The sequence below is a fragment of the Danio rerio genome, chromosome 5 (assembly GCF_052040795.2).
Source record: "Danio rerio strain M-AB ecotype USA chromosome 5, GRCz13ab, whole genome shotgun sequence".
Lineage (NCBI taxonomy): Eukaryota > Metazoa > Chordata > Actinopteri > Cypriniformes > Danionidae > Danio > Danio rerio.
The window spans coordinates 39,647,767-39,660,444 of NC_141025.1; the positions used below are offsets into that span (position 1 = coordinate 39,647,767).

At 34.3% G+C, this 12,678-nt stretch overlaps 1 protein-coding gene across 3 annotated transcripts; it reads left to right on the top strand.

Annotated features, from left to right (window-relative positions):
• The first annotated feature begins 86 nt into the window (after positions 1-86).
• Positions 87-9,835, top strand: gltpd2b (glycolipid transfer protein domain containing 2b). 3 transcript variants are annotated; one of them, NM_001326486.1, is given in 4 exon segments: positions 87-340; positions 3,307-3,353; positions 3,702-3,865; positions 5,701-6,624. In NM_001326486.1, coding segments are annotated over 4 exon segments (900 nt in total). In that variant the 5' UTR covers positions 87-270; the 3' UTR covers positions 6,320-6,624.
• Positions 9,836-12,678: the final 2,843 nt, after the last annotated feature.

Sequence of the window (12,678 nt, forward strand, 5' to 3'; positions counted from 1 at the left end):
CTTGCCTAATAAGGAGTGATTTGTTGTTCCTGACTAATCTATGGACTCTCAGATTGAGCAACATTTCTGGAGACTGACAAAGGCTGGGATTTGCCTGCCAATTCGTTGTGGAGAGAAGAAGAATACAGAATATACTGTATAGGAGAAGAAAGGACACATAAGAGAGGACACTGGATGTGGAGGAGAGATGCTGAGGAGGGAGAGAGAGAGGAGACACTAAGACTGAGACTGAACGAGGAGACACACTAAAGTGGAAAACACTGAAACAGTATGGATGTCAGATGCAGGGCTTGTGTTGTTGTCATCTTCATCCTCCTTTTGCTTGGCTCGTTGTGCCTACGTGAGTGTTTTTGTTTACAAATTATTAAATTATTACATCTAATTTTAAGGTGAAGGGAGTTCACCCCAAAACTAAAATGTAGTACACTGTAAAAATATTCAGTTATTTTACGGTTTATATCTGGCAGCTGGGGTGCCAGAAATAAACTGTAAAATGACGGCAGTTAAATTACAGAAATTTACCATAAAATAAATGATAAATTACAGACATTTTCTTATGTGTAAATTTCTGGTAAACTTCTGTACTTTAACGGCCGTTATTTTACGTTTTTTTCCAGCACCCCAGCTGCCGGATATAAACTGTAAAATTATGGATTTTATTTTTACAGTGAATTTGTGTCGTTTCAAACCTGAAGGATTTTCTTTCAAGTTATTTTTGAAGTTGTTGGTAGCTAAATTGTTTTGGGGCTGCAATAACATTCTTTAAATATTTCTATCAAGTTAAAATATTAGTTAAATTCCTACAACTAACGTGCAAGATATAACCCTTTTTACAATAATTTACTGTAATCATGCTACCTGCGTTAATTTTACAATAAAAATATGAATACAGCATATACTGTGAATTTTACAGTTAAATTCTGTAAAACAAGTTATCTTAATGTAATAAGCTGTGAAAAATTATAGTAACATGGGAAATTCTGATCCTAACCCTAATTTTTAACAGTGTATCCATTACATAATATTCAAAAGAATTATAAAATTTTATAAAAGTTGTATTTGTTGTTGCTGAATGTGCCATTTATAAAGACTTTAAAAGTATATTTCATGACAACTAGATTAGATGACAAATAACAACAAATATAGTCTTTCTGTAGTTTTCCTTTATACAGTATTGTAATCCAAAATCCATGCTTCCAATTTTTTGCAGTTTTGATCTTGGTTGTCAGTTTTTTATCTAAAGGGGCAAAGTAGACGTAAAAAAAAATATATATATATACCATCTGTGCCAACAGCCTGTGAGTGTGTTATACACTATATATTATTATATGTTATTACTGTATATAGACAGTAACACACTGAAGTGCTCATAGTGACCCAAGTTTGATTCCTGGTTGGAACTCCATTACCAATGCTTCCTCTCTCTTACTGCTCCCCATGATTTTCTGTTGATTAATCTCCACTTTCCTATTTATTCAAGTTTAAAAACAAGTGTGTTACCATGGCCTAATGGTTAGAGAGTTGGACTTGAGGTGCAAAAGTCTCAGTACCAGCAGGGATTGTTGGTGGTGTAAATATCCAACCTAATACCATGGCTGAGGAGATTCTCTTGAGCAAGGCCTCGAATCTCTAACTGCTCCCTGGGCATGTGTTCACTGGGTGCAGTCGTTTTGGATAAAAGCATGTGCTATTGTGTAAAGTAAAAAACCTTTGCTTTCTTACTGGTTCAGGTAGTCTTAGGCCAACATACTTTTATTTACCTTAGGTAGTCTACATTAGTGTTTGTGTATTAATTCCGTCCCATACTGTTCATGAAGGAATGTGTGGGTGCATGACATGAGACCAAAGGGGGAGGGGGGGTGTCATTAGCGACTGGTATTAAACAGAGGGGGTGGGAGTTTGTATGGCTTCCGTAACTTATAAGGGCCGCATAGTCTGCGTATAGAGTACTTGCCCAGACTACATCGCTCACAATCATTTGCACCTCACACCTGATACACATGAACTAGATTCTGATTATACAGACACCACCATCACTGACAGTCACACATAAGCACCCCAGACACTCACAACTATTGCGAACTCTAGTTTTATGGCTATTTTATATTGCTGAGCGTTCTCCCAGATTTATTTTTCCTGTGTTTCTTGCCATGCTGTATTTTGTATTTTGGACTGTACCTGTTTTTGATTTTTTGCTGCCTCCCCTGACCTCTCATGTGTTTCGTGGATTACTCTTGTGGATTACCTCTGTTGCTATTGTTTGCTCCTGTTTTGACCCTTGCCTGTTTAATATTTCCTAATAAACACTGCATTTGGATCCTCCGCTCTTGTTGTTTTCCCCATTTCATAAGATAGGAGAGGCATAATCTGTTAAGGGTGTGTTTTTTGGGACTATACCAACTTCTCTAACTGCAAGTTAATCCATAACCATTTTTGTATAAATGGTAATTTTCTTTCTTCTAATTTCTTTGTTCTTTTGTTCTTGGTTACCTTTGATTTAGTTGTTCGTATAATGCCCGGTACACTAAAAATAGAGCTGGAGTATAGGATTGTCCTATGAAAAATGGCATGTCTCCCTGTTGGAGGGGCTTAACTGAGCTATTTAAAATTCCAATTGGGCTATATCCCCACCTCTAGTCCAGAGTTTTTGTATCACTGTTTTGAAAACCAGCAAGCCAAACATCATACATTTGTAAATGTTTGAAGTGGATCAAAGCCTTTCATCAAAGTTGTCTTAAAACCATTCAACAACACCCATTCTTGTCTCAGGAGAATTTTGAAAAACATTTTTTATCCCCTTCAAATGTTGACTACTGTATACTTGAAAGTGAAAGCGTAATGCAAAGAAGCATTTCTGGCATCATGACGATAATTGTCCAGCCAATCAAGGGCCCCCTCCTTACGTGGGCCCTCAGGCTTCTTATGCAGGGCTCACTGCAGCCTCACCTTGTTCTTATGTTAATTCACCCCTGTTCATTTGACTCACAAGTTTGATAATCTGGTCCAAGCCAAGATTATTTCAATATTTTCCATGAAATGTAAATGACATTACTTGAAGAAACAACAAGAGGAAAAGATAACAGCAAAGAATTAGTTTTATTTATACATATTTTCAATGACGTATTTTGGTTTATCTGATGCATGGAAATGTTCAGAGAGCTCATGGATGCATTTATGTGGGACAGTTGAAACCAAGCTTTCTTTCTTCGTGAAAATGTGATTTTTAAATATGCATTTGACTGTTTTTCTTTTTCTCATCCTCTTTAAACGTTTCCCATAAATCATCCTCTACCTCTTTCATTGTAGACCGCATTCTAGAGCACCATTCTGAAGTTTACAGTGTGAAAATCAAGGTAAGAGTATGAAGTACATATAAAACATAATATACAGTGGTGTGAAAAAGTATTTGCTCCCTTACTGTTTCTTCATTTTTTTACCATATTTGTTACACTTTATTGTTACACTTGTTAAAACTTTAATGTATAGGTTTATTATTAAAGGAAAATAAAATCCAAAACTACATAGCCATGTGTGAAAAAAAGTATTAAGGGGCAGGCACTTTTTCACACCACTGCATGTAAGTAGGTCGTTTTTCATGGTAGAGCTTTAGTCTGTGTGTGCTTTATGGCACAACCTTACTCACCCCAGATAGAGAATATGTCCTCCTTACCTCACTTTTCCATCTCTTGTCTTTTTCTCAGGTTGTGTCTTTGGTAATAGACAACACTTCAGATGCTCCACTGAGCGTTTGTCCTGATCAGAGTTTTCAGATTGCTTATTTGCTGGCTCACCTGCAAGCAGCGCCCCTCGCAGCCAATGATGTTCTGCTGAAGCCATACTTGGCAAGCTGGGACGAGCTCATTAAGTAAGATAATGTATAGTATACTTTACTAGGGGCTGGCTTTATGAACAACCGCTAATCAAAATAGACACTCAAATTACAACCCCAAATCAGAAAAAGTTGAGAGAGTAGATGGAAACGTAAATAGAAAAAATAAAAAACTGATTTCTAATTTAATTTTGACTTGTATTTCGTTGCAGACATTACAAAAACATTATTTAACGTGTTCCTCATATTTTTTTTATAAATACATATTCTAATTTAAGTTTTTTGTAACACAATTCAAAAAGTTGGAACAGTAAAGCAGTTACCACTTTGTAATGTTGCCATTCCTTTTTTTTACACCGAGTCCTTGGAAAAGAAGACAGCATGTTGTGCTGCAAAATCTCTATGTACTTTTCAGCATTAATGGTGCCATCAAAGGAATGCACGTTATGCCAAGAGCACTTACACAACCCAATACCATGACAGACCCTGGCTTTTGGACTTGTTGCTGGTAAAATTCTGGATGATACTTTTCTTCTTTGACACATGGTGTCCATTTCACCCAAAAAATACCTGAAATACTGATTCATCTGATCACAATACATGTTTACACTGTGTGATGGTCCATCCCAGATGCCTCAGAGCCCAGAGAAGTTGACAGTGCTTCAATTAAATTCAATTCACCTTTATTTCTATAGCGCTTTTACAATGTAGATTGCGTCACAGCAACTTAACATAGAAGATCATAGTAAATTGAAACAATGTCAGTTCAGTTTTCAGTGTTAGAGTTTAGTTCAGTTCAGCTCAGTTCAGTCTGGTTAATAATCATTACTGAGAGTCCAAACACTGAAGAGTAAATCCATCGATGCACAGCTCTACAGATCCCGAACCATGCAAGCCATGGCGACAGCAGCGAGGAAAAAACTTCACCAATTGGCGAAAGTGAACAGTTAAAAAAACTCGAGAGAAACCAGGCTCAGTTGGGCACGACCATTTCTCAAGATAGGTCTTTAATCTAGTTTTGAATTGGAAGAGTGTGTGAGCCTCGGACATTATCAGGAAGGCCATTACCAGTGCTTCTGGACACGGTTAACATAGGGCACAGTACAGTTTTAACTGGCATTTGTGGACGTAACTACACATTGTGGTATTTGGAAAAGATTTGTTAAAGTAGTCCTGAGCCCATGTGGTGATATCACTTATAGATTAATGAAGATTCTTGATGCAGTGCCACCTGCGGGATCGGAGATTAAAGTTGTTCACGCACTGAAATTCCTTCAGATTTCTTGAATCTTTAAATTATGTTATGCACTGCTGAAGGTGAAATATCAAAATGCCTTCTTTTCTTTCTTTAAAAAACATTGTTTTTAAACATTTCAATAATATTCTCAAGTATTTGAAGGCAAACTGGCCATCCTTTGCTAATCTTTGCTCCTAAAGGACTAGACCTTTCTTGGATGCTGCTTTTGTACCAAATCATAATTACAATCACCTGTTGTAATCACCTGTTACATATTTAACCAATTTACCGGATTACTAGCCCTAAACTGCTTCTGTCCCAACTTTTTTGGAATGTTTTGCAGGTCTGAATGACAGGAAAGGATTTATATTTACAAACCAAATGAAGTTGACCAGATAAAGTCAAAGTAAAATTAGAAATCACTACTTTCTTTTTTATTTGCGTTTTCCATTCGGTTCCAACATTTTCTGAGTTGAGGTTGTATTTGTTTGTTTGTTTGTTTGTTTGTATGCATGTTTTTTGTGTATGTGTGTGTTAGCGTGTATTTTATTTGATTTTATTATTATTATCTTAATAATATCGATATGTATTGAAAGTAAAACATACCAAATATATCTATTTTTGTGCTTTTAAGGTTTTTAGAAGCCTTGGGGCCAATAGTGGGTATCATTTCACAAGAAATTGAGTCAAAAACCACCATAATCCGTGACCTGGCACAAAAAGCGGAAGAGGAAGAGAAGAAAATGAATGAAAGAAAAGAGACAACTAAGCAATTAGCTCAGAGCAAATCCTCAAACTACAGTAAAATGGACCAGACTCTGTCATCAGGTTACACTTCTGTTCGGTCTATGATTAAAATGGAGCTGGAGAACGGATTGGTGGATTTCCAGACACAGACGAACTCTGGCTGCAGGACTCTGCTGCGTCTGCACCGCGCTCTGCTCTGGCTGCAGAACTTCCTGCATGAACTGGGGAAAGATGTGGCTAAAGGAGAGCGTCTACGAAGGCCTTCTGACCTCTGCAAAGAGACTTACCAGCGCACACTGGCTCGCCATCACTCCTGGTGGGCCAGGAAAGCTGCAGAGCTGGCCTTTCTCGCTATGCCTGAGCGATCTTATTTCTACAAGTTGGTTTGTGTGAAAACACAGGTAGAGGCGTCTGTGGTGCTGAACAGGGTTGTGAAAGCAATAGAGAAGGTGTATAAGAGAAATGAAGTAGCTCTACAGGAACACAACATGCTGGATCTGCCTTGAACACGAACTGAAAAATAAGAGCAAGACCAGCTTAAAGAAATGCCATCTAAAATACAAGATTAGAACTTTGGCTTATGTTATCCACCTTATTGATATACTTGAAGAAAGGTCAGGAATTACTATCCACCAAATTATTCACAACTGGAAATATTTGACTTTTTTATTCTTTATATGCAAATTAAAGGTTATAGTGTCACTGATAGTTCCACAAGGAACCTTCAACATCCCTGGAACCTTTTTATTGCACAGAATGTTCTTTATAGTTGAAAACATTCTTAAAATGATTAAATTGCTCTTCACGTTTCAATGAAATGGTTCTTTTAAGAACTTCTTACTAAAAGGTCCTACTTCCGAAATAATTATTTCACCCAAAAATGAAAACTATTGTTTATTACTCACCCTTTTGTCGTTCCAATCCCCTGAGATCTCTGTTGATAAAATCCAAGAGTTCTCTCATCCTTTTGCAGTGGTCCTGAGATTTTCAAAGTCTAGAAATGAAACCAAAAACATTCTCCAAACATTCCCTGTGGCTTGGTTCAACTGTAATCAGGCAATAAATACGTCAATATGACTCTGTCGACCTGTATCCTCTCTCCTGCGTCAGGTCAGGGTGTTCGTATACTACAAGCAGTTTGACGTGTGGACACTAGGGTCAGCAGTGCAACACGCAAGCGTCATATTAGTAAATGCGCACCCTGATCTGACACACTGGTGATGAATAATGTTGTTTTTTACAGTTTTTTGGCATGCAAAAGTGTTCAGGGAGCTTCGTATGTTTACAGTTGAATCACTAAATTCACCTTTCTTTACGATTTAGAAAGAGAGATCTCTCGGATCATCTATAATATCTTTATTTTTTTCTAACAAGATGAGGGTGAATAATTAACAACAGGATTTTTATTTTTGGATGAACTAATCCTTTAGTTCTTCTCTGGCATCACATTGCTTCAGAAAGTGTGTGAGTTGATACTTCTGATAATGGAAATAGTCTTGGATTGATTCTTGTGAAGATATTAGAATATTTAGTAGGTTTGTACGATAATAGTCCTGATCAGTGAAAGACATGGCAGTGCAGGCTCAGCAAAGCTTGCAGACTTGTTATGTAAGACTAAGTTTCAGCATGAAAGTTTTACAATGCTATGCTTGTCTTTAGCATGCAGTTTTATAACTGTTAACTGATCTCTAATGATAGTTCTGCCAATATTTAACTTTCTCATGCATGTTCAGCTATTTTGGCATGATGACATGACAAATTGCATTGCAATACATTTATTTCTTCACTAGATTTAATTAAATTATTTTTTTGGAGTGGTCCATTTACAGAAACCACTCAAGTTACTCACATGTGAGTCTGCATTTAAAAAATACGTCTTGTTTGTTCAAACTTCTTATTTACGATAAGCTGAAACAACGTAATTCTTGGGATTTCTTTTGGAACAACTTGATTGTTTTATGTTTAATCCACATTCAATTTGTACAAAAAAGTAACTTAATTTTTTTATGTTGTACCAACACAAAACGACCCATAACAGTTTTTACAATGCATATGAAGAGCACCTAAAGTGAGCTATTACGGAGAAATATGTTTTACAAAATAATTCGAATGATAAACATTTACATTTCTTAATTTAGCAGACGCTTTTATACAAAGTGACTTACAAGGATGAAAGCCTTTCACATCACTTCAGTGAGAGCAGCAATAGTTGAAATGACAAGCCTAAAATAAAGGTTGACATACAGTATAAGGTAAAATGTGACATTTATCCCCAGAGTATGTCAGATGTGAAAGGTGCTTATTATTCCAGGAAACCAAAATTCATGCAAATACTAAAATTCTTTACTCCTTGCAATGAAAGTGACTCTCCTTTATACTTAAAATAATAACAATAATATTATTGTGAAGTTGTAAACATACCAATATTATTATAGTGTATTTCACAAGAAAATAAAATGCCATGTTAAATGTTATTTTTCACACTGAAAAAAATTAAATTAAATTAAATTAAATCAAATGTACATCAATTAAACTGCCTCGAACCTTGAAGTAAAATAAAATAAATGAAAGTTAGAACCTGATAAACCTATTAATACAAGTTAAAGTAACATAAAAACACACAGTTGAAATCAGAATTAATGACCCCCTGAATTATTCACCCCTCTGTTTATTTTTCCCCCAATTTCTGTTTAACAGAGAGCAGATTTTTAACACATTTCTGAACATAATAGTTTTAATAACTCATTTCTAATAACTGATTTATTTTATCTTTGCCATGATGACAGTAAATAATACTTGACTAGATATTTTTCAAGACACTTTTATTCAGCTTAAAGTGACATTTAAAGGCTTAACTAGGTTAATTAGGTTAACTAGGTAGGTTAGGGTCATTAGGCAAGTTATTGTATAGTGATGGTTTGTTCTGTAGACAATCGAAACAAAAATATAGCTTAAAGGAGCTAATATTTTTGACCTTAAAACGGTTAAAAAAATTAAAACTGCTTTTATTCTAGATAAAACACAACAATTAAGACTTTCTCTAGAAGAAAAAATATTATCAGTTTAACTGTGAAAATTTTCTTGCTCTGTTGAACATCATTTGGGAAATATTTAAAAAAGAAAAAAATTCAAAGGGGGGCAAATAATTCTGACTATTCTGAATAATAATTTTAACTGTATGTTGCTCTTAAACACTCTTAAACACAAGGTACAAAATCTGTCACCTTTGCAAAAATGTACTTTTGTACTGCACAGTCAGGTGGACATTAGTATGTTTAGAGTAAACTTTTGTACCTTTAAGGTACTGTGAGGTACATATTTGTATTTTTGAGGTATTCATATGTACCTTTAAGACCCTATTAGAAACAAAAATGTTCTTTTTGATATAGTACAGCCCCTGTGACAGATGTTGTAACTTTATTTCGGAGAATGTCATATTTACGGTGCATTTGTTTCAGTGCATCTCTGAGTGGAAATTGTAGATCTGTTGCTGATCATTTATTAGAGCAGCATTATACATGTGTCCATTCACATTCTCAAATAGAAAGTGTTAATAACTGATAATGAGAAGATAATTATTAATAATTTTAGTTTTACAAAATCTTTCCCAATGGTCTGTTTGGGTTGTATGTATATTTAAGAAATAGTTTAAAATAATAGATTCACAATCTTAAAATTAATTCACAAGCCAACAGGTTAAATTTGATAAAATTGCACAAAATAAAAAGGAGACACTGCATTTTTATTCATTTTATTAAGTTTGTTATTTCAATACATTAAAGTAAGCTTGTGAACATATACAGAATAAGGTGTTTATGTAATTAACTATAATTTCAGGCTCTCATCAGCGCTGTGTGAAAACTGAGCCATACTGCATGAACTGCATTTCTCCTTAAAGATTGCTGTGATCCGTATTGCTAATGGTACATCTGTATGTCCATGAAACATAAAAGTTGCATTCATTTTGGTATTCAAAAAGGCTACAGTGAGATCCAGACTATTAAAGTGAACATGAATTATTACATTCTTGGGCTGATTAAGTCTTATGACCTCCTTACGTTTAACATAAGCACTGCAAAGCTTAATATCCGTCATACATTCCCAGCTGTTACATGCTTTTTTTCATAAATGGTCGACAAAATAAAAACATTGGTTATTTGAAAATATAGTATTTTTTTCTGTATTGCGTTTTAAAACATATAGTCATTCCAGTCTATAGATATATTCAAATATATATATATACATATACTAATAGGCCATCGATATTCTTCATCATAAGCCATTCTCTTCTCTTTATACACGAAACTGACACAAAATATAAATATATTGCTTTTCAGAAGAATATTTTACATTACATTAAATGTGTAGTTCTCCTGTATGAACAGATGATGGTGTGAGAGAGGCACAGCACAACCTTTCCACCAGGGGCGCAGTTTACAAAATTTTACATCAAAGCTTGCATGCAGCAAAACCTGCACTTCATAATGTTGCTTTTCTCGCTGCCCTTTTGTGCGTATTGCAAAAATATGAACTAGGTTTTCTCAAAACCAGGGCTAGGATGGTGTTTATTCCCTCCAGGGTGAACTATTGTACAGGGGGGAAGCCACGATACGCGATCTTAGTCCAGAGGGAAATGAATATTTAATTTTGTTGATTTGAAGCTTTCTCTCCCGGGTCAGATAACAGCCTCACCGTGCGCGCGCATTAAATATGCAATAACAAACACCGGAGGTCAAAACAGAGACGCACATGTGAAAGTGAACAAACGAGTCACTAAACTCAATATAAAGCAGTTGATATGATAGTTTATATATTGTTAACTGGCTAACTAGTGAAAAAATCTGCAATATTCCTCAGTATTTAAGTTGATAAGTTATCTTTATATAGTTAGCCAGCTAACAAATAAATGCGTTTAATTGAGCTGACAGTTTAGGCTATATTACAACTAACAAGTAAACAAATTTGATGAGGATTTGTCAAAAACTGAAAATTCTTCTGTAACATTTTCAAGAGTTGGCAACTGAATATATCTTGTCACCGTCAGCTAGCAACATGGTTACAAATGGTTTTGCTAGCTTCTGTGCTTTGTTAATAATAATAATAATTGGAAGAATGAAGTATAATGGTTTTGTTATGACCTTTATGACCCGTATGAGAATTAACTATGGTTTTTATATAAAAAAATGAAAATTTGTAGTGAAACTGGTCAATTATAAATTAACCATAATTTTGCTATAACCAAACGTTGAAAAAAAAGATTGCCACACCACAAAAATAAATAAATAAATAAATAAATAAATATTTCTTAGAAATTTGCCTTGTTTCAAGATGAAATGTCTAGAAAAGTATATTTCTTATCCCACTGGCCTATGATTTCGCTTGTTTAGTAATAATAATAATAATAATAATAATAATAATAATAATAATAATAATAATAATAATAATAAAAAACACTTGATTTACTTAATAAATCAAGATTAGATATTTCAATTAGAAACAAGACAAAACCTCTTAAGTAAGAAAATATATATATTTTGCAGTGTAATCAATACTGCCAAAACTAAAAAAACCATGGCTAATTTTCATGCGGAAAATACCATCAAATACATTACTAACCATCAAATTACAGTTTTTCTCAGTGGCTTTGATGCATTTCTCACAACACTATTTATATTTGCACAATAGTTAATGCATTTGTCAAAATAACTAGTCATTTGTGCACACCATAGTAGCAGTTTCTCATTCTTTCCAACACATTACAAATGCTTTTGGACATGCATCAGTTGTTTTCATACAACTCTCTGCTGTTTATAACATTATCATTTGCTTATGTCTTGTCAGTTAAAAACAACTAAGCTTGTGAATGCTGAATAGTCACTCCAACTAATAGTCCTCATTTCATTACTGGAGTCATTACAAACAAAAATGTTGAACTAGTTGTCAAAATCTGTCTAGAATTTTTTTTTAAAAATCTTTAAATCTTTTTTTTTTTCTCCTGAAAATGTCTTCTGAATTGAACAATTTGATGAAAGATTTACAGACCTGTGTATGTTGTAGGTTCAGTTTCGATATGTACTGCAATATAGTTTACAGTTGTGTACAACTCTACCCAAAGGAAGTTTATGATTGTTGTAAATAAGGGTGTGTTTATTCTTTTGCACAATGTTGTGAATAAAATAGAATTGCGAAGAGCAAATGCAGTAAAAATGTGAAACATACATATTCAGTGTCTTGTACTCAGATACCTCACTAAATGCAGTGATGTCTAACTTTACTGTAGTTTTCAAATGGCTGTGCAAATATAGTGCTTGAGCATTTTCAGGAAGTGTCACCAGAATCTGACTTTTTGCATTGAAAACAATATACAGAGTAAACACATAATGAAAACATGACAAAGCCATTTGACTATTTTGTTCATAAACAATGGTGTCAGGACTTTTCATCTTGATGACACTGACACTTTCATCGACATCAATACTTGCTTTTGAGGGATGAGCTCTCCATTTTGAGCAAGTGACGCGCTTTTGCAGGTCATCAGTTTTGCAGTTTGAACTAATTGTTTTGAGAAATGCATTAAATGTAAATAGTGTTGTGAGAAATGCACGAAAGCCACTGAGAAAAACTGTAATATAAATAAAAACATGTAAAAACTAGTTGTAGTGAAACTGGTCAGTTATAAATTAAACATGATTTTGCTATAACCAAATGTTGAAAAAAAAAATCTGCTACACCAAAAAAAAAAAAAGAAATCGCCTCGTTTTTAGATGAAATGTCCAAAATTATATCTCATCCCATTGGCATATCATTTAGCTTGTTTAAAAAAAAATGTATTGATTACATATGCAGTGTAATCAATACAGCCAAA